The 20693-nt window shown below is 46.9% G+C and overlaps 2 protein-coding genes across 2 annotated transcripts in view; one reads left to right on the top strand and one right to left on the bottom strand.

The window, feature by feature from the left end:
• Positions 1–4169: 4169 nt before the first annotated feature.
• On the bottom strand, positions 4170–12760 carry MRPL35 (mitochondrial ribosomal protein L35). Its single transcript, XM_069744924.1, has 5 exons — positions 12605–12760; positions 11264–11307; positions 10971–11115; positions 6504–6648; positions 4170–4398 (listed from the first exon to the last, which is right to left on the bottom strand). Exons 1-5 carry the CDS (start codon positions 12661–12663, stop codon positions 4210–4212), a joined length of 582 nt encoding a protein of 193 aa, XP_069601025.1. The 5' UTR covers positions 12664–12760; the 3' UTR covers positions 4170–4209.
• A 129-nt stretch (positions 12761–12889) lies between these two features.
• Positions 12890–20693, top strand: part of POLR1A (RNA polymerase I subunit A) — a 106532-nt gene continuing 98728 nt past the window's right edge. Inside the window, exon 1 of the mRNA XM_069744923.1 lies at positions 12890–13019. Within this exon, the coding sequence (XP_069601024.1) occupies positions 12943–13019 (77 nt within the window). The 5' untranslated portion in view covers positions 12890–12942. The remainder of the gene's footprint in view (positions 13020–20693) is intronic.

Below are 20693 nucleotides of genomic sequence, written 5' to 3'. Positions count from 1 at the left end.
TCCTCCTCTACTAGAACTACCCGCTAAAGAACACGACACAGAAAATCTTACGGACAGTGCAGGGCAGATATAAGAGATCTAACAGTGTCTCTTACCTGGCCAGGTTTTTGTTCATCTGCCGTCCATTATCCCAGATTCTCTTTCCGTTCGTATTCTGCTGGTGTTCTTGAAGGAATACACAGACCTCGGGTCCCTGTTCAGGCGCCAGGAAATGTCGGGATCACACTCAGTCGGAGCAGCCTTTGGAAGTGGGGAATCACCAGAAATAATACACAAGACACGTCTTGTATAGTGTATCACTGGGAAGTCTCTGAAGCACGCCTGCCTTCAAAGTGCTATCCCTTCTTTATATAGTTGTTTCAGTAGGTTTAGTGGTTATACAAGTTTTGCATGTTTAAACAAAGAGACAAAACAGGAAAGAAAGAAAAGAAAAGAAAACAGTTTCGTGGGTGGCAGTTTCACAACAAACAGTACAAAGGCAATTCCACAGACAAGAAAAACAGGATTTCATACTATAGCTAAAATGTCCTTGAATGGACAGGTCAATATTTATCACAAATTCTTTTTTTTTATTTTTGTTCATTGAGGTAATCATTTTTGTTCTGCTCTTCACAAGGCGTTCTTCATTTTATTTTGTTGTTTTTTTTTATTTTAAGAGCAGATTGGACACATCTTTTTCTAAGCCTTTTTTATGGCGCAGAAAAAAAATGCAATTGTAATTTTACATACATTTTTTTTCTCAAACTCCACATTGAAGTCTACTGACATGTTTTACTTGAATTTATAGCAGATTCTGCCTGCAAAATCCACATCAAAACCTGCTGGAAAACTCTAAATAAGCTGTTTTTTATTCCTATGTGAAAAAGAAAAGAAAAGAGAGAACACGAGATGGAGAGAGAGCGCGAGCGAAATGGAGAGAGAACGCGATGGAGAGCGAGATGGAGAGAGAGCGAGATGGAAAGCGAGCAAGATGGAGAGAGAGCGAGATGGAGAGAGAGATAGCATGAGACGGAGAGTGAGATGGAGAGCGCGCGAGATGGAGAGACAGTGAGATGGAAAGCGAGCAAGATGGAGAGAGCATGAGACGGAGAGTGAGATGGAGAAAGCGCGAGATGGAGAGAGAGAGCGCGAGATGGAGAGAGAGCGAGATGGAAAGCGAGCAAGATGGAGAGAGCATGAGACGGAGAGTGAGATGGAGAGAGCGCGAGATGGAGAGAGAGCGAGATGGAAAGCGAGCAAGATGGAGAGAGCATGAGACGGAGAGTGAGATGGAGAGAGCGCGAGATGGAGAGAGAGCGAAATGGAAAGCGAGCAAGATGGAGAGAGCATGAGACGGAGAGTGAGATGGAGAGCGCGCGAGATGGAGAGAGCGCGAGATGGAGAGAGAGAGCGCGAGATGGAGAGAAAGCGAGATGGAAAGCGAGCAAGATGGAGAGAGAGAGCATGAGACGGAGAGTGAAATGGAGAGAGTGCGAGATGGAGAGAGAGCGAGATGGAAAGCGAGCAAGATGGAGAGAGCGTGAGATGGAGAGAGCGTGAGATGGAGAGAGAGCGCAAGATGGAGAAAGAACAAGTTGGACAGAGAGCGAGATGGAAAGCGAGTGAGATGGAGAGAGAGAGCATGAGATGGAGAGAGCGTGAGATGGAGAGAGAGCGCAAGATGGAGAAAGAACAAGTTGGAGAGAGAGCGAGATGGAGAGAGCGCGAGATGGAGAGAACGAGATGGAGAGAGAACGAGATGGGGAGAGAGAGCGAGATGGAGAGAGAAAGATGGAGGGAGAGCGTGAGATGGAGACAGATAGCAAGATGGAGAGATAGAGCGAGATGGAGAGAGTGAGATGGAGGGAGAGCGAGGGTCTCTCATATTTGAAGGCGCCTTCTCCCAACAGCAATTTTAAAGATCTCTGCACAGTTTATCAATGGGATTTAGATCCAGACCCATTGCTGCCACTTCAGAACTCTCCAGAGCTTGGTTTGCATTCATTTCTGGGAGCTTCTTGAAGTAAGTTTGGGATTGCCCTGCTGGAAGACCCATGACCTAGGATGCAAACCCAGCTTTCTGATATTGCGCGCTACAGTGTTTTACACTTCAGATTTCACATTTCATGATGCCTTGCACACAGTTAAGGCACCCAGTGCCAGTGGCAGCAAAACAACCCTAAAACATCTTTGAATCTCCACCATATTTGACTGTAGGTACTGTGTTCTTTTCTTTGTAGGCCTCATTCCATTTTTGGTAAACAGTAGAATGATATGGTTTACCAAAAAGCTCTATCTTGGTATGATCGGTCATCAAAAATTTTGCCCAGGAGGATTTTGGGTTACTCACATACATTTTGGCAAACTGCAGTTTAGATTTGTTATGTCTGTCAGCAGTGGGATCCTCCTGAGTCTCCTGCCATAACGCTTCATTTCATTCAAATGTTGACAGATAGTTTGTGCTGACATTGATTCACCCTGAGCCTGCAGTACAGTTTGAATTTCAGTGGACCTTTATTGAGGCTGCTTATCCACAATCCGGTCTACCCTGCGTTGCAACCTTTCCTCAATTTTTCTCTGCCATCCACGTCCAGGGAGATTAGCTACTGTGCCATGGGTTATAATCTTCTTGATTATCTTAACGCCGTGGACAAGATCTCTGGAGATGGACTTGTAACCTTGAGATTGTTAATGTTGTTAACCAAAATCGTTGAAGTGCTCAGACAGTTCTCTTGTCGTCTTTCTGTTCTCCACTCTTAGTGCAGCACACACAGACACACAATGCACATATGGAATCAACTTCCTCCCTTTTATCTGGATTCAGGTGTGATTTTCATATTGCCCACACTTGTTACTTGCCACAGGTGAGTTTGAACAAGCATCACATGGTTGAAACAAAGTTGTTTACCCACATTTTGCAAAGGTGACAACAATTTTGTCCGGTCCATTTTTGATATTTGTGTGACATTATGTCCAACACGTGTATAGCAAAACATGAGTAATTACAATAATTTTCTGGGAGAAATACTTCATTTTCTGGAACAATTTCAAAAGGTGACACTTTTGGCCACGTCTGTATGTGCCACCAAACGGTCCATGTGCGATGTTTTTGGTCGGTGTCAGACATCCAGGTTTCAATGTCCGATTACAGACCACAAGAGAGTCTCTTAAGACCACAAAGCCTAGTAGACATTTATACATTGCTTTGTCTGTAATCAGACCATGAAACGTGATTGTCCAAGTCCTTCTCTTGTCAATGAGAGGGTCTCAAAAGTCGGACCCTCACTAATCAGTATGTTACGGCACATCCTAGTGATAGTTAAGGGTATTCCTACGATATGGCCTAATTCCATCACTTATTTTTATATCTGACCACATATCTCCATTGAAATCTTGCACACGAAAGTGCAGGCGCTGAAACCCCTTTCTCCAGTCTTTTGGTTTTATTCTGCACAGGCTCGTGCACTATCAGCGTAATCGTGAGACAATAATGGAAACAGACTGTCAATCAAGGAAGACGTGGGGAGAGATACACAAATAAACGGGGGTGGGAAGGTGCACCGAGCCTCTCGGCCACACCAAAGGTGCACCGAGCCTCTAGGCCACGCCATGGGAGAACCGATCCCCTCGGCCACGCCATGGGAGAACCGAGCCCCTCGGCCACGCCATGGGAGAACCGAGCCCCTCGGCCACGCCATGGGTGCACCGAGCCCCTCGGCCACACAAAGGTTACTTTTACATGGACCAAGCTATCATTTTTCTTAGTGCTTCGATGTGCTACAAGGAGCCAGGCTTAGTTTGTTGAATATTTGTTTGATTAACTATGATTTAAGCGTTGACATCATATGGTGGTCGAACTGAACCATTATTAGGTTCTAAGGCTGCCAGAAGCACACAGTGTACGGATCAGTACACCACAACCCCGCACACTGTGCACTCACTGTTCTCAGATACTGCAGCTCGGCTCTCAAACGCTTTTATAGGTGTTCCCTTCCCGTCCTTGGAATCAGCGGGTTGGATCCGTAAACCATCATCAATCCTGGATACCATAAAGGTAGCATCATGGCTCCTTCATTGCAACGTTTACTGGAGTCCAATCAACGCAACAGAAAGCATGGTGAACAGGTACGGCTCTGTTTTATGGAAGGCGCCGAATACCCCAAATTATGAAGTAACACACGACACCAGGCTCATACATATATACTTTATTACAGTTAGCAAGGTCCAGCTCTACACTTTCAGGTTGGTGCGGTCCTGGTACTTCTGGTAGGGGTCGTTGACGTACCAGTTCCTCCTCTTCCAGAACGATGTGGTCATCTTGTCCAGCAGTTTGCTCTGCGTTTTGTTACAGAATACGATTTCTCGGAGACGCTTCTTCCTGGCGGCCGTCTTCTTCCACAACTTCTTCTTATAACCAGCCTGTAAATATTAGATGTAAGCATGAAGTCGGCTTCTTACATGCAAATCAGTAATAAGGGCCGAACACTAATGATGGGATACAATGCTGGATAATCTGGACAGTCGTTACACTTATCCCCTTCCCGCCGCGGCCCTTTTTCGTTTTTGCGTTTCCGTTCCCCTCCTTCCCAGAGCCATAACTTTTTTATTTTTCCGTCAATATGGTCATGTGAGGGCTTATTTTTTGCGGGACGAGTTGTACTTTTGAATGACATCATTGGTTTTACCATGTCTTGTACTAGAAAACAGGAAAAAAATGCCAAGTGTGGTGAAATTTCAATAAAAGTGCAATCCCACACTTGTTTTTTGTTTGGCTTTTTTTCTAGCTTCACTAAATGCTAAACCTGATATTATGACTCTCCAGGTCAGTACGAGTTCATAGACACCAAACATGTCTAAATTCCTTTTTATCTAAGTGGTGAAAAAAAATTTAAAACTTTGCTAAAAAAAAGCGCCATTTTCCAATACCCGTAGCGTCTCCATTTTTCATGATCTGGGGTCGGGTGAGGGCTTATTTTTTTGCGTGCCGAGCTGACGTTTTAATGACACCACTTTTGTGTAGATACGTTCTTTTGATCGCCCGTTATTGCATTTTAATGCAATGTCGCGGCGACCAAAAAAAAAAAAAAAACGTAATTCTGTCGTTTTCGAATTTTTTTCTCGCTACGCTGTTTAGCGATCAGGTTAATGCTTTTTTTTTATTGATAGATCAGGCAATTCTGAACACGGCGATACCAGGTTTGATTTTTTATTGTGTTATTTAGGATGGGGCAAAAGGGGGGTGATTTAAACTTTTATAATTTTTTTTTCATGTTTTTAAAAACATTTTTTTTTAACTTGTGCCATGCTTCAATAGCCTCCATGGGAAGCTAGAAGCTGGCACAACTCGATCGCTGCTATGTAGCTGAAATGCAGGCTTGCTATGAGCGCCGACCACAGGATGGCGCTCACAGCAGGCCGGCATCAGTAACCATAGAGGTCTAAAGGACCTCTATGGTTACCATCCTGACGCATCGCCGACCCCTGATCATGTGACGGGGGTCAGCGATGCGCTCATTTCCGGCCGCGCGGCCCTTAAATGCCGCTGTCAGCGTTTGACAGCGGCATTTAACAGGTTAATAGCAGCGGGTGAATCGCGATTTCACCCGCCGCTATTGCGCGCAGACGTCAGCTGTACAAAACAGCTGACATGTCGCGACTTTTATGTGGGCTCAGCGCCGGAGCCCACGTCAAAGGGGGAGACACGACATGCGCAGTACTAGTACGGCGCATGTCGTGAAGGGGTTATATATATTTAATTTCGTATTTATTTTTTTTTGCTACTGTAGACATAGTAATCACAGTCAAAACATTAATGGGATAGCCCAACAATGTAGACCCTGTTCGTATGTTTTACTGCAAAACTATTTTTTTTTTATGATTTTAGCATCCCATTTTTTATTTCTTTACTTTATTGGTTATGTATAAATGCAAAAACTTTTTATTTTTTTCATTTACCTCCCCCCCTTACCTGCACATGCTATTCACGAGCTTCAAGATATTTTTTTTTCGTTTGGGGGCCTAATTTTTAAGCCATTTTATATTTTGAATTTTTTTCTTGAAAATTAAACAAACGAAATAAAAAGAAATGGGTGTCCGCTCTGGAAAAAAAAAAAAAAGTTTCACCGCACTTGGAACCCCCCCACACCCCCCACCGTGTTTCAGCACATTGTATGTTAACATAATGACAGCATTTAACAACTAGATCTCGTCTTGCGTAAAATAAGTCCTCGAACGGCTAATGGGAATGAACAAATACAAATGTATAGCTTTTAAAAGAAGGAGAGGGAGGGAAAAAAAAAAAAAAAAAAGACAAAAACTGGAAAGTGCCTAGCTGGGGAGGGGATTACATGTGAGACAGTCTTTTTATTTACTGCGCCCAAAATAATAGGTTTATGATCTCTACTAAGCCCAAAGACGCGCGCTCAGACATCAATGTGAGCACCACTTTCTTGGTAAAGAACATAACAATAAGAATATTGGGCACACTAAATAAGTAGGTGTCATATGTTTTTCTGGAAAAATACCTTTCTCCGTATCCACAGTCCGCAGTGCAGACGCATAAAGCGTTTGGTGACAGACGGCACAGACTTTCTCTTCCCCCTCCGGAGGCTGAAGTAAGTGACCGTCCTTGAAGGCTGATGAAGGAGGCTCGGAAGCAAAGGGGTTACACTGAGGAGAGAGAGAGGCAGGGGCTATGCTTTAAAAATGATAACTCATAAAACACAATAAATTATTACAGCGTAATGTGTCCGGCATGTTAGTGAGGTAGGTGGAGATTCTGCAGCAGGGAGGAGGGACACTGAGGAGCCACCAGGGAGGCTTATTGGGTGGAAGATCAGCAGCAGGGAGGAGGGACACTGAGGAGCCATCAGTGGGGCTTATTGGGTGGAAGATCAGCAGCAGGATGGAAGGACACTGAGGAGCCAGAGAGGGTTATTGGGTGGAAGATCATCAGCAGGGAGGAGGGACACTGAGGAGCCATCAGTGGGGCTTATTGGGTGGAAGATCAGCAGCAAGGAGGAGGGACACTGAGGAGCCTCCAGTGAGGCTTATTGGGTGGAAGATCAGCAGCAGGGAGGAGGGACACTGAGGAGCCACCAGTGAGGCTTATTGGGTGGAAGATCAGCAGCAGGGAGGAGGGACACTGAGGAGCCACCAGTGAGGCTTATTGGGTGGAAGATCAGCAGCAGGAAGGAGGGACACTGAGCAGCCACCAGTGAGGCTTATTGGGTGGAAGATCAGCAGCAGGAAGGAGGGACACTGAGCAGCCACCAGTGAGGCTTATTGGGTGGAAGATCAGCAGCAGGAAGGAGGGACACTGAGCAGCCACCAGTGAGGCTTATTGGATGGAAGATCAGCAGCAGGAAGGAGGGACACTGAGCAGCCACCAGTGAGGCTTATTGGATGGAAGATCAGCAGCAGGGAGGAGTGTTGTGAATTCTGTGGCTGAATTCACTCCTGTGGTCACAAGTGGTACTGCAGCTTCTGAGCTTCCTCCCTCAGGTGTTCTGGTGAGCTCGTTAACTGCTTCATTACTTAACTCCGCCTGATGCTGCTATCCTTGCTCCTTGTCAATGTTTCAGTGTTGGATCTGAGCTTCTCCTGATTGTTCCTGTGACCTGCTGCTCTGTATAGCTAAGTGCTTTTTGCTTTTTTTTGTTGCTTTTTTTTCTGTCCAGCTTGTCTTTTGTTTTGCTGGAAGCTCTGAGACGCAAAGGGTGTACCGCCGTGCCGTTAGTTCGGCACGGTGGGTTTTTTTTGCCCCCTTTGCGTGGTTTTGCTTTAGGGTTTTTTGTAGACTGCAAAGTTCGCTTTACTGTCCTCGCTCTGTCCTAGAATATCGGGCCCCACTTTGCTGAATCTATTTCATCCCTACGTTTTGTCTTTTCATCTTACTCACAGTCATTATATGTGGGGGGCTGCCTTTTCCTTTGGGGAATTTCTCTGGGGCAAGTCAGGCCTATTTTTCTATCTTCAGGCTAGCTAGTTTCTTAGGCTGTGCCGAGTTGCCTAGGTAGTTGTTAGGCGCAATCCACAGCCGCTTTTAGTTGTGTTTAGGATAGGATCAGGTGTGCAGTCTACAGAGTTTCCACGTCTCAGAGCTCGTTCTTGTATTTTTGGGTATTTGTCAGATCACTGTGTGCGCTCTGATCGCTAAGCACACTGTGTTTCTGGATTGCCTTCATAACACCTGTCTTTAGCAAACATAACAGAGGAGGAACACTGAGCAGCCACCAGTGAGGCTTATTGGGTGGAAGATCAGAAGCAGGGAGGAAGGACACTGAGCAGCCACCAGTGAGGCTTATTGGATGGAAGATCAGCAGCAGGGAGGAAGGACACTGAGCAGCCACCAGTGAGGCTTATTGGGTGGAAGATCAGAAGCAGGGAGGAAAGACACTGAGCAGCCATCAATGAGGCTTATTGGGTGGAAAATCAGCAGCAGGGAGGAGGGACACTGAGGAGCCACCAGTGAGGCTTATTGGGTGGAAGATCAGCAGCAGTGAGGAGGAACACTGAGGAGCCAGAGAGGCTTATTGGGTGGAAGATCAGCAGCAGGGAGGAGGGACACTGAGGAGCCACCAGTGAAGCTTATTGGGTGGAAGATCAGAAGCAGGGACGAGGGACACTGAGCAGCCACCAGTGAGGCTTATTGGGTGGAAGATCAGCAGCAGGGAGGAGGGACACTGAGGAGCCACCAGTGAGGCTTATTGGGTGGAAGATCAGAAGCAGGGAGGAGGGACACTCAGGAGCCAGAAAGGCTTATTGGGTGGAAGATCAGAAGCAGGGAGGAGGGACACTGAGCAGCCACCAGTGAGGCTTATTGTATGGAAGATCATCAGCACGGAGGGACACTGAGGAGCCAGTGAGGCTTATTGGGTGGAAGATCAGCAGCAGGGAGGAGGGACACTGAGCAGCCACCAGTGAGGCTTATTGGGTGGAAGATCAGCAGCAGGGAGGAGGGACGCTGAGCAGCCACCAGTGATGTTTATTGAGTGGAAGATCAGCAGCAGGGAGGAGGGACACTCAGGAGCCATTGAGGCTTATTGGGTGGAAGATCAGCAGCAGGGAGGAGGGACACTGAGCAGCCACCAGTGAGGCTTATTGGGTGGAAGATCAGCAGCAGGGAGGAGGGACACTGAGCAGCCACCAGTGAGGCTTATTGGGTGGAAGATAAGCAGCAGGGAGGATGGACACTGAGGAGCCACCAGTGATGTTTATTGAGTGGAAGATCAGCAGCTGGGAGGAGGGACACTGAGGAGCCACCAGTGAGGCTTATTGGGTGGAAGATCAGCAGCAGGGAGGAGGGACACTGAGCAGCCACCAGTGATGTTTATTGAGTGGAAGATCAGCAGCAGGGAGGAGGGACACTGAGGAGCCACGAGTGAGGCTTATTGGATGGAAGATCATCAGAAGGGAGGAGGGACACTGAAGAGCCGCAAGTGAGGCTTATTGGGTGGAAGATCAGCAGCAGGAAGGAAGGACACTGAGGAGCCGCAAGTGAGGCTTATTGAATGGAAGATCAGCAGCAGGGAGGAGGGACAGTGAGGAGCTGCCAGTGAGGCTTATTGGATGGAAGATCATCAGAAGGGAGGAGGGACACTGAGGAGCCGCCAGTGAGGCTTATTGGATGGAAGATCATCAGAAGGGAGGAGGGACACTGAGGAGCCGCCAGTGAGGCTTATTGGATGGAAGATCATCAGAAGGGAGGAGGGACACTGAGGAGCCGCAAGTGAGGCTTATTGGGTGGAAGATCAGCAGCAGGGAGGAAGGACACTGAGGAGCCGCAAGTGAGGCTTATTGAATGGAAGATCAGCAGCTGGGAGGAGGGACACTGAGGAGCCGCCAGTGAGGCTTATTGGATGGAAGATCAGCAGCAGGGAGGAAGGACACTGAGGAGCCGCCAGTGAGGCTTATTGGATGGAAGATCATCAGAAGGGAGGAGGGACACTGAGGAGCCGCCAGTGAGGCTTATTGGGTGAAAGATCAGCAGCAGTGAGGAGGGACACTGAGGAGCCACCAGTGATGTTTATTGAGTGGAAGATCAGCAGCTGGGAGGAGGGACACTGAGGAGCCACCAGTGAGGCTTATTGGGTGGAAGATCAGCAGCAGGGAGGAGGGACACTGAGCAGCCACCAGTGATGTTTATTGAGTGGAAGATCAGCAGCAGGGAGGAGGGACACTGAGGAGCCAGTGAGGCTTATTGGATGGATCATCAGAAGGGAGGAGGGACACTGAGGAGCCGCAAGTGAGGCTTATTGGGTGGAAGATCAGCAGCAGGGAGGAAGGACACTGAGGAGCCGCAAGTGAGGCTTATTGAATGGAAGATCAGCAGCAGGGAGGAGGGACACTGAGGAGCTGCCAGTGAGGCTTATTGGATGGAAGATCAGCAGCAGGGAGGAAGGACACTGAGGAGCCGCCAGTGAGGCTTATTGGATGGAAGATCATCAGAAGGGAGGAGGGACACTGAGGAGACGCAAGTGAGGCTTATTGGGTGGAAGATCAGCAGTAGGGAGGAAGGACACTGAGGAGCCGCAAGTGAGGCTTATTGGGTGGAAGATCAGCAGCAGGGAGGAAGGACACCGAGGAGCCGCAAGTGAGGCTTATTGAATGGAAGATCAGCAGCAGGGAGGAGGGACACTGAGGAGCCGCCAGTGAGGCTTATTGGATGGAAGATCATCAGAAGGGAGGAGGGACACTGAGGAGACGCAAGTGAGGCTTATTGGGTGGAAGATCAGCAGCAGGAAGGAAGGACACTGAGGAGACGCAAGTGAGGCTTATTGGGTGGAAGATCAGCCGCAGGGAGGAGGGACACTGAGGAGCTGCCAGTGAGGCTTATTGGGTGGAAGATCAGCAGGGAGGAGGGACACTGAGGAGCTGTCAATCAGGTTAGGTGGGCATAGATTGTGGGTAAACCTTCAAAAAGGATCATACAGTTATGTCGACATCCTCTTTAGACCATACACACCGACCCCAGAGAGGTGGCCACTGACCTGCTGAGAATGGCGCTGCCCCGGGCTGGTCTATGCACTGCTGGGCGAAGGACGCTCTGTGTGCATGTGGCGAGAGGGGAGCAGAAGACAGACAGGCGCCGTACGTTACTGGACACACACGGATTTACCAGCGGCCTCAGGAGAGCTGATGACAAAAAGGAGGACAAAAATATACGTGGCTGATATGGAGGACTAGTGACGGACATATTGGATGTCAGCCTCCACTAGCTTTCATTTTATTGACAACAGATGACAAATGGCGGCACTGCCACCAAATCCGCCATCACACGTACCTGAGGGGCCGGGGCCAGGCCGGGCAAAGCTTCTGGGCCATTGTCTGCAAAGGGGGAAATAAAGAAAGAGTAAAAGAAAATGATAAAAAAGGGAAAAGAAATGTAAAATAACGAGGTTCTCTCACTGTGCAACACAGAAACAGTCAGCAAGCTGCTGGGAGAAATCCGAAAAGCTCCATCACCGTCACCAGCAGGGTGGGATTGTCAGAGACCCCACTACAAGTGACATACTACCAACATCTGGAGCATAAGCCGCGGGCAGAAATCCCGACACCTACAGGCTCCGCAGCCATCAGTGAGGGTAGTAATGGTCGTCTGAGAAGAGTTCTGAAAAGGAACGCACTCGGGCAAATCATCAAGATCCGCTGCTGGCAGCTGTTATGTAATCACCGACCAATGGCGTCCCAGACGTGGAGACAAGTCCGGAGACGCTGCAGCCATGGGAGCACGTAGAGGCCACGCAGGATGCTCACAGTGGGACGTCACGTATAGGCCACGCAGGATGCTCACAGTGGGACGTCACGTAGAGGCCACGCAGGATGCTCACAGTGGGACGTCACGTAGAGGCCACGCAGGATGCTCACAGTGGGACGTCACGTAGAGGCCACGCAGGATGCTCACAGTGGGACGTCACGTAGAGGCCACGCAGGATGCTCACAGTGGGACGTCACGTATAGGCCACGCAGGATGCTCACAGTGGGACGTCACGTAGAGGCCACGCAGGATGCTCACAGTGGGACGTCACGTATAGGCCACGCAGGATGCTCACAGTGGGACGTCACGTAGAGGCCACGCAGGATGCTCACAGTGGGACGTCACGTAGAGGCCACGCAGGATGCTCACAGTGGGACGTCACGTATAGGCCACGCAGGATGCTCACAGTGGGACGTCACGTAGAGGCCACGCAGGATGCTCACAGTGGGACGTCACGTACAGGCCACGCAGGATGCTCACAGTGGGACGTCATCGGTCGGTGATTACACAGGAGCAGCCAGCAGAGGATCTTGATGATTCGCCCAAGGGCATTAACAGACAGCTGCATTCACCATGCTGTAGGCTTCAGAGCTGAAATCTCCTACTATTCCCAGTTGGTTCTGAGTCAAGCGCCAGATGCGGAAGCACTACAAGTCCCAGAAAGCACAGATTGTACAGCCTAATAAAAGGTGGACATGATGGAGAACAATAAGTTCAGGAAGACAGGCACCGCCATATTGCTGGCTGTGCCCTCTAGTAGAGGTGATGGCACCCACGTCTCACCCTCCACAGAGGGAATGGTGTCGTCCGTACACCCCAGTGACCGTCCCCCCACTGTGCTGCTCCCCACACAGTCCTCCCCTCTACCTGAGAAGTGGTCTGGTCCGGGCACAGGCAGCCCGCAGCGACCCACAGGACAGCGCCATGTTGTCAGGGTCCTCGACCGGACTGTACCAACAAGAGAGGGGGAGCCGCTCTTATGTCATAGCGGTCCACATCCTATGTCCCGACGTCTCCCTATTACAGAACACGCTATTATGGGCAAATAACACACTGCAGTCACACAGCACACCACGGGAGCCACTGATGTTCCGCCGCTCCTGTCCCAATCTCCACCCCCGTCCTACTTGCACAGTGGAATATTCCACTTCCGGGTCCTACACGTGTGGCAGAGACTGGTGGCCGCAGAGCTCGCACTCCGCAGCATGCTGTTCTCCAGGGACGTGCCATGGCGGCGCCTGCAGGACATCGGCTTCGGGGTTTACTCCTCGGAGGAGATCAGGTGACGCGATATTATCTGTGGTTACACGGGACAAGGCGGCGGTATTATACTCCAGAGCTGCACTCACTATTCTGCTGGTGCAGTCACTCTGTACATACATTACTGATCCTGAGTTACATCCTGTATTATACCCCAGAGCTGCACTCATTATTCTGCTGGTGCCGTCACTGTGTACATACATTACATTACTGATCCTGAGTTACATCCTGTATTATCCTCCAGAGCTGCACTCATTATTCTGCTGGTGCGGTCACTGTGTACATACATTACATTACTGATCCTGAGTTAACTCCTGTATTATACCCCAGAGCTGCACTCACTATTCTGCTGGTGCAGTCACTGTGTACATACATTACATTACTGATCCTGAGTTACATCCTGTATTATACCCCAGAGCTGCACTCATTATTCTGCTGGTGCAGTCACTATGTACATACATTACTGATCCTGAGTTACATCCTGTATTATACTCCAGAGCTGCACTCACTATTCTGCTGGTGCAGTCACTGTGTACATACATTACATTACTGATCCTGAGTTACATCCTGTATTATACCCCGGAGCTGCACTCACTATTCTGCTGGTGCAGTCACTGTGTACATACATTACATTACTGATCCTGAGTTACATCCTGTATTATACCCCAGAGCTGCACTCACTATTCTGCTGGTGCAGTCACTGTGTACATACATTACATTACTGATCCTGAGTTACATCCTGTATTATACTCCAGAGCTGCTCTCACTATTCTGCTGGTGCAGTCACTGTGTACATACATTACTGATCCTGAGTTACATCCTGTATTATACCCCAGAGCTGCTCTCACTATTCTGCTGGTGCAGTCACTATGTACATACATTACATTACTGATCCTGAGTTACATCCTGTATTAAACCCCAGAGCTGCACTCACTATTCTGCTGGTGCAGTCACTGTGTACATACATTACATTACTGATCCTGAGTTACATCCTGTATTATACCCCAGAGCTGCACTCACTATTCTGCTGGTGCAGTCACTGTGTACATACATTACATTACTGATCCTGAGTTACATCCTGTATTATACTCCAGAGCTGCACTCACTATTCTGCTGGTGCAGTCACTGTGTACATACATTACTGATCCTGAGTTAACTCCTGTATTATACCCCAGAGCTGCTCTCACTATTCTGCTGGTGCAGTCACTGTGTACATACATTACTGATCCTGAGTTACATCCTGTATTATACCCCAGAGCTGCTCTCACTATTCTGCTGGTGCAGTCACTATGTACATACATTACATTACTGATCCTGAGTTACATCCTGTATTATACCCCAGAGCTGCACTCACTATTGTGCTGGTGCAGTCACTGTGTACATACATTACATTACTGATCCTGAGTTACATCCTGTATTATACCCCAGAGCTGCACTCACTATTCTGCTGGTGCAGTCACTGTGTACATACATTACATTACTGATCCTGAGTTACATCCTGTATTATACTCCAGAGCTGCACTCACTATTCTGCTGGTGCAGTCACTGTGTACATACATTACATTACTGATCCTGAGTTAACTCCTGTATTATACCCCAGAGCTGCTCTCACTATTCTGCTGGTGCAGTCACTATGTACATACATTACATTACTGATCCTGAGTTACATCCTGTATTATACCCCAGAGCTGCACTCACTATTCTGCTGGTGCAGTCACTGTGTACATACATTACATTACTGATCCTGAGTTACATCCTGTATTATACCCCAGAGCTGCTCTCACTATTCTGCTGGTGCAGTCACTGTGTACATACATTACATTACTGATCCTGAGTTACATCCTGTATTATACCCCAGAGCTGCACTCACTATTCTGCTGGTGCAGTCACTGTGTAAATACATTACATTACTGATCCTGAGTTACATCCTGTGTTATACCCCAGAGCTGCACTCACTATTCTGCTGGTGCAGTCACTGTGTACATACATTACTGATCCTGAGTTATATCCTGCACTATACCCCAGAGCTGCTCTCACTATTCTGCTGGTGCAGTCACTGTGTACATACATTACATTACTGATCCTGAGTTACCTCCTGTATTATACTCCAGAGCTGCTCTCACTATTCTGCTGGTGCAGTCACTGTGTACATACATTACATTACTGATCCTGAGTTACATCCTGTATTATACTCCAGAGCTGCACTCACTATTCTGCTGGTGCAGTCACTGTGTACATACATTACATTACTGATCCTGAGTTACATCCTGTATTATACCCCAGAGCTGTACTCACTATTCTGCTGGTGCAGTCACTGTGTACATACATTACATTACTGATCTAGAGCTCTATCCTGTATTATACCCCAGAGCTGCACTCACTATTCTGCTGGTGCAGTCACTGTGTACATACATTACATTACTGATCCTGAGTTACATCCTGTATTATACCCCAGAGCTGCACTCACTATTCTGCTGGTGCAGTCACTGTGTACATACATTACATTACTGATCCTGAGTTACATCCTGTATTATACCCCAGAGCTGCACTCACTATTCTGCTGGTGCAGTCACTGTGTACATACATTACGTTACTGATCCTGAGTTACATCCTGTATTATACTCCAGAGCTGCACTCACTATTCTGCTGGTGCAGTCACTGTGTACATACATTACTGATCCTGAGTTACATCCTGTAGTATATCCCAGAGCTGCGCTCACTATTCTGCTGGTGCAGTCACTGTGTACATACATTACATTACTGATCCTGAGTTACATCCTGTATTATACCCCAGAGCTGCACTCACTATTCTGCTGGTGCAGTCACTGTGTACATACATTACATTACTGATCCTGAGTTACATCCTGTATTATACTCCAGAGCTGCGCTCACTATTCTGCTGGTGCAGTCACTGTGTACATACATTACATTACTGATCCTGAGTTACATCCTGTATTATCCTCCAGAGCTGCACTCATTATTCTGCTGGTGCGGTCACTGTGTACATACATTACATTACTGATTCTGAGTTATATCCTGTATTATACCCCAGAGCTGCACTCATTATTCTGCTGGTGCAGTCACTGTGTACATACATTACATTACTGATCTAGAGCTCTATCCTTTATTATACCCCAGAGCTGCACTCACTATTCTGCTGGTGCAGTCACTGTGTACATACATTACATTACTGATCCTGAGTTACATCCTGTATTATACCCCAGAGCTGCAGTCACTATTCTGCTGGTGCAGTCACTGTGTACATACATTACATTACTGATCCTGAGTTACATCCTGTATTATACCCCAGAGCTGCACTCACTATTCTGCTGGTGCAGTCACTGTGTACATACATTACATTACTGATCCTGAGTTACATCCTGTATTATACCCCAGAGCTGCACTCACTATTCTGCTGGTGCAGTCACTGTGTACATACATTACATTACTGATCCTGAGTTACATCCTGTATTATACCCCAGAGCTGCGCTCACTATTCTGCTGGTGCAGTCACTGTGTACATACATTACTGATCCTGAGTTACATCCTGTATTATACCCCAGAGCTGCACTCACTATTCTGCTGGTGCAGTCACTGTGTACATACATTACATTACTGATCCTGAGTTACATCCTGTATTATACCCCAGAGCTGCACTCACTATTCTGCTGGTGCAGTCACTGTGTACATACATTACATTACTGATCCTGAGTTACATCCTGTATTATACCCCAGAGCTGCGCTCACTATTCTGCTGGTGCAGTCACTGTGTACATACATTTCATTACTGATCCTGAGTTACATCCTGTATTATACCCCAGAGCTGCACTCACTATTCTGCTGGTGCAGTCACTGTGTACATACATTACATTACTGATCCTGAGTTACATCCTGTATTATACCCCACAGCTGCACTCACTATTCTGCTGGTGCAGTCACTGTGTACATACATTACATTACTGATCTAGAGCTCTATCCTGTATTATACCCCAGAGCTGCACTCACTATTCTGCTGGTGCAGTCACTGTGTACATACATTACATTACTGATCCTGAGTTACATCCTGTATTATACTCCAGAGCTGCACTCACTATTCTGCTGGTGCAGTCACTGTGTACATACATTACATTACTGATCCTGAGTTACATCCTGTATTATACCCCACAGCTGCACTCACTATTCTGCTGGTGCAGTCACTGTGTACATACATTACATTACTGATCTAGAGCTCTATCCTGTATTATACCCCAGAGCTGCACTCACTATTCTGCTGGTGCAGTCACTGTGTACATACATTACATTACTGATCCTGAGTTACATCCTGTATTATACCCCAGAGCTGCGCTTACTATTCTGCTGGTGCAGTCACTGTGTACATACATTACATTACTGATCCTGAGTTACATCCTGTAGTATATCCCAGAGCTGCGCTCACTATTCTGCTGGTGCAGTCACTGTGTACATACATTACATTACTGATCCTGAGTTACATCATGTATTATACCCCAGAGCTGCACTCACTATTCTGCTGGTGCAGTCACTGTGTACATACATTACATTACTGATCTTGAGTTACATCCTGTATTATACCCCAGAGCTGCACTCACTATTCTGCTGGTGCAGTCACTGTGTACATACATTACATTACTGATCCTGAGTTACATCCTGTATTATACCCCAGAGCTGCGCTCACTATTCTGCTGGTGTAGTCACTGTGTACATACATTACATTACTGATCTAGAGCTCTATCCTGTATTATACCCCAGAGCTGCACTCGCTATTCTGCTGGTGCAGTCACTGTGTACATACATTACTGATCCTGAGTTACATCCTGTAGTATATCCCAGAGCTGCGCTCACTATTCTGCTGGTGCAGTCACTGTGTACATACATTACATTACTGATCCTGAGTTACATCATGTATTATACCCCAGAGCTGCACTCACTATTCTGCTGGTGCAGTCACTGTGTACATACATTACATTACTGATCCTGAGTTACATCCTGTATTATACTCCAGAGCTGCACTCACTATTCTGCTGGTGCAGTCACTGTGTACATACATTACTAATCATGAGTTACATCCTGTATTATCCTCCAGAGCTGCACTCATTATTCTGCTGGTGCGGTCACTGTGTACATACATTACATTATTGATCCTGAGTTACATCCTGTATTATACTCCAGAGCTGCACTCACTATTCTGCTGGTGCAGTCACTGTGTACATACATTACATTACTGATCCTGAGTTACATCCTGTATTATACTCCAGAGCTGCACTCACTATTCTGCTGGTGCAGTCACTGTGTACATACATTACATTACTGATTCTGAGTTATATCCTGTATTATACCCCAGAGCTGCACTCATTATTCTGCTGGTGCAGTCACTGTGTACATACATTACATTACTGATCCTGAGTTACATCCTGTATTATACCCCAGAGCTGCACTCACTATTCTGCTGGTGCAGTCACTGTGTACATACATTACATTACTGATCTTGAGTTACATCCTGTATTATACCCCAGAGCTGCACTCACTATTCTGCTGGTGCAGTCACTGTGTACATACATTACATTACTGATCCTGAGTTACATCCTGTATTATACCCCAGAGCTGCGCTCACTATTCTGCTGGTGCAGTCACTGTGTACATACATTACTGATCCTGAGTTACATCCTGTATTATACCCCAGAGCTGCACTCACTATTCTGCTGGTGCAGTCACTGTGTACATACATTACATTACTGATCCTGAGTTACATCCTGTATTATACCCCAGAGCTGCACTCACTATTCTGCTGGTGCAGTCACTGTGTACATACATTACATTACTGATCCTGAGTTACATCCTGTATTATACCCCAGAGCTGCGCTCACTATTCTGCTGGTGCAGTCACTGTGTACATACATTACATTACTGATCTAGAGCTCTATCCTGTATTATACCCCAGAGCTGCACTCACTATTCTGCTGGTGCAGTCACTGTGTACATACATTACATTACTGATCCTGAGTTACATCCTGTATTATACCCCAGAGCTGCACTCACTATTCTGCTGGTGCAGTCACTGTGTACATACATTACATTACTGATCCTGAGTTACATCCTGTATTATACTCCAGAGCTGCACTCACTATTCTGCTGGTGGAGACACTGTGAGGTATTGTATTGGAATGGATATGTGATAGGGATGTGACTCCCCGCGCTTCTGCAGTAGTTATTGGTGGTGACAGCGGGTTGTCCGGTTCGGTGGCCGTCTGGTTACATTGTAGATCTACCATCAGACTGCAGCTTTTCCGCTGTGCAGGAATCAGTAATCAGCATTTTGTTTTCTCCTACGCCTCATTGGGGGACACAGGACCATGGGTGTTATGCTGCTGCCACTAGGAGGACACTACACCATGTTCCAAATTATTATGCTGATGACATTTTTCTGGGATTTTCCTAAATGGTCGCTACAAATGACAGTCAGTCTAATAAAAGTCATCACCCGTTAGATTATACATCGAATTTTATTGAAGAAACCTCCCAATGATCACAGTATAGATCTTGTGCTGGATGATCCTCCAAAGGTTCTCTATAGGGTTGAGGTCAGGGGAAGATGGTGGCCGCACCATGAGTTTATCTCCTTTTATGCCCATAGCAGCCAATGACTCAGATTCTTTGCAGCATGAGATGGGGAATTGTCAGCATGAAGATGATTTTTCTCCTGAAGGCACGTTTCTGCTTTTTAGACCATGGAAGAAAGTTGTCAGTCAGAAAATCTATATACTTTACAGAGGTCATTTTCACATCTTCAGGAACCTTAAAGGGCCCTACCAGCTGTTTCCCCATGATTCCGGCCCAAAACATGACTCCTCCACCTCCTTGCTGACGTCGCAGCCTTGTTGGGACATTGTGGCCTCCACCAACCATCCACTACTCCATCCATCTGGACCATCCAGAGTTGCTCGACACTCATCAGTAAACAAGACTGTTTGGAAATTAGTCGTCATGTATGTCTGGGCCCACTGCAACCGTTTTGGCTTGTGAACACTGTTTAGGGGTGAATAGTAGGTTTATACACCACAGCAGGCCTTTGAAGGATCCTACACCTTGAGATTTGACGGACTTCAGAGGCACCAGCAGCTTCAAATATCTGTTTGCTGCTTTGTAATGGCTTTTTAGCAACTGCTCTCTTAATCCGATGAACTTGCCTGGCAGAAACCTTCCTCATTATGCGTTTATCTGCACAAACATGTCTGTGCTTAGATTCAGCCACAAATCTCTTAACAGTACGATGATCATGCTTAAGTTTTCGGGAAATATCTCATGTTTTCATCCCTTGACCAAGGCATTGCACTAGTTGATGCTTTTCAGCAGCAGAGAGATCCCTTTTCTTTCCCATATTACTTAAAAACTGTGGCCTGCTTAATAATGTGGAACATCATTTTTAAGTAGTTTTCCTTTAATTAGAATCACCTGGAAAATTATCAAGTGTTTAAGATTGATTTCAGTGATCCATTGAGCCCCGAGACACAATACCATCCACGAGTTTACTTGAAAAACAAAAAAATTAAATCTTTATGACACTTAAATCTAATTTGCATAATAATTTGGAACACAGTGTAAGTAATACAGAAAGAATAGCTCCTCCCCTGCAGTATACACCCTCCTGCTGGCTCCAAGTGAACCAGTTCTTGCTTAGTGT

The sequence above is a fragment of the Ranitomeya imitator genome, chromosome 1 (assembly GCF_032444005.1).
Source record: "Ranitomeya imitator isolate aRanImi1 chromosome 1, aRanImi1.pri, whole genome shotgun sequence".
In the NCBI taxonomy this organism is placed as follows: domain Eukaryota; kingdom Metazoa; phylum Chordata; class Amphibia; order Anura; family Dendrobatidae; genus Ranitomeya; species Ranitomeya imitator.
This window is presented reverse-complemented; position numbering and strand designations above follow the sequence as displayed.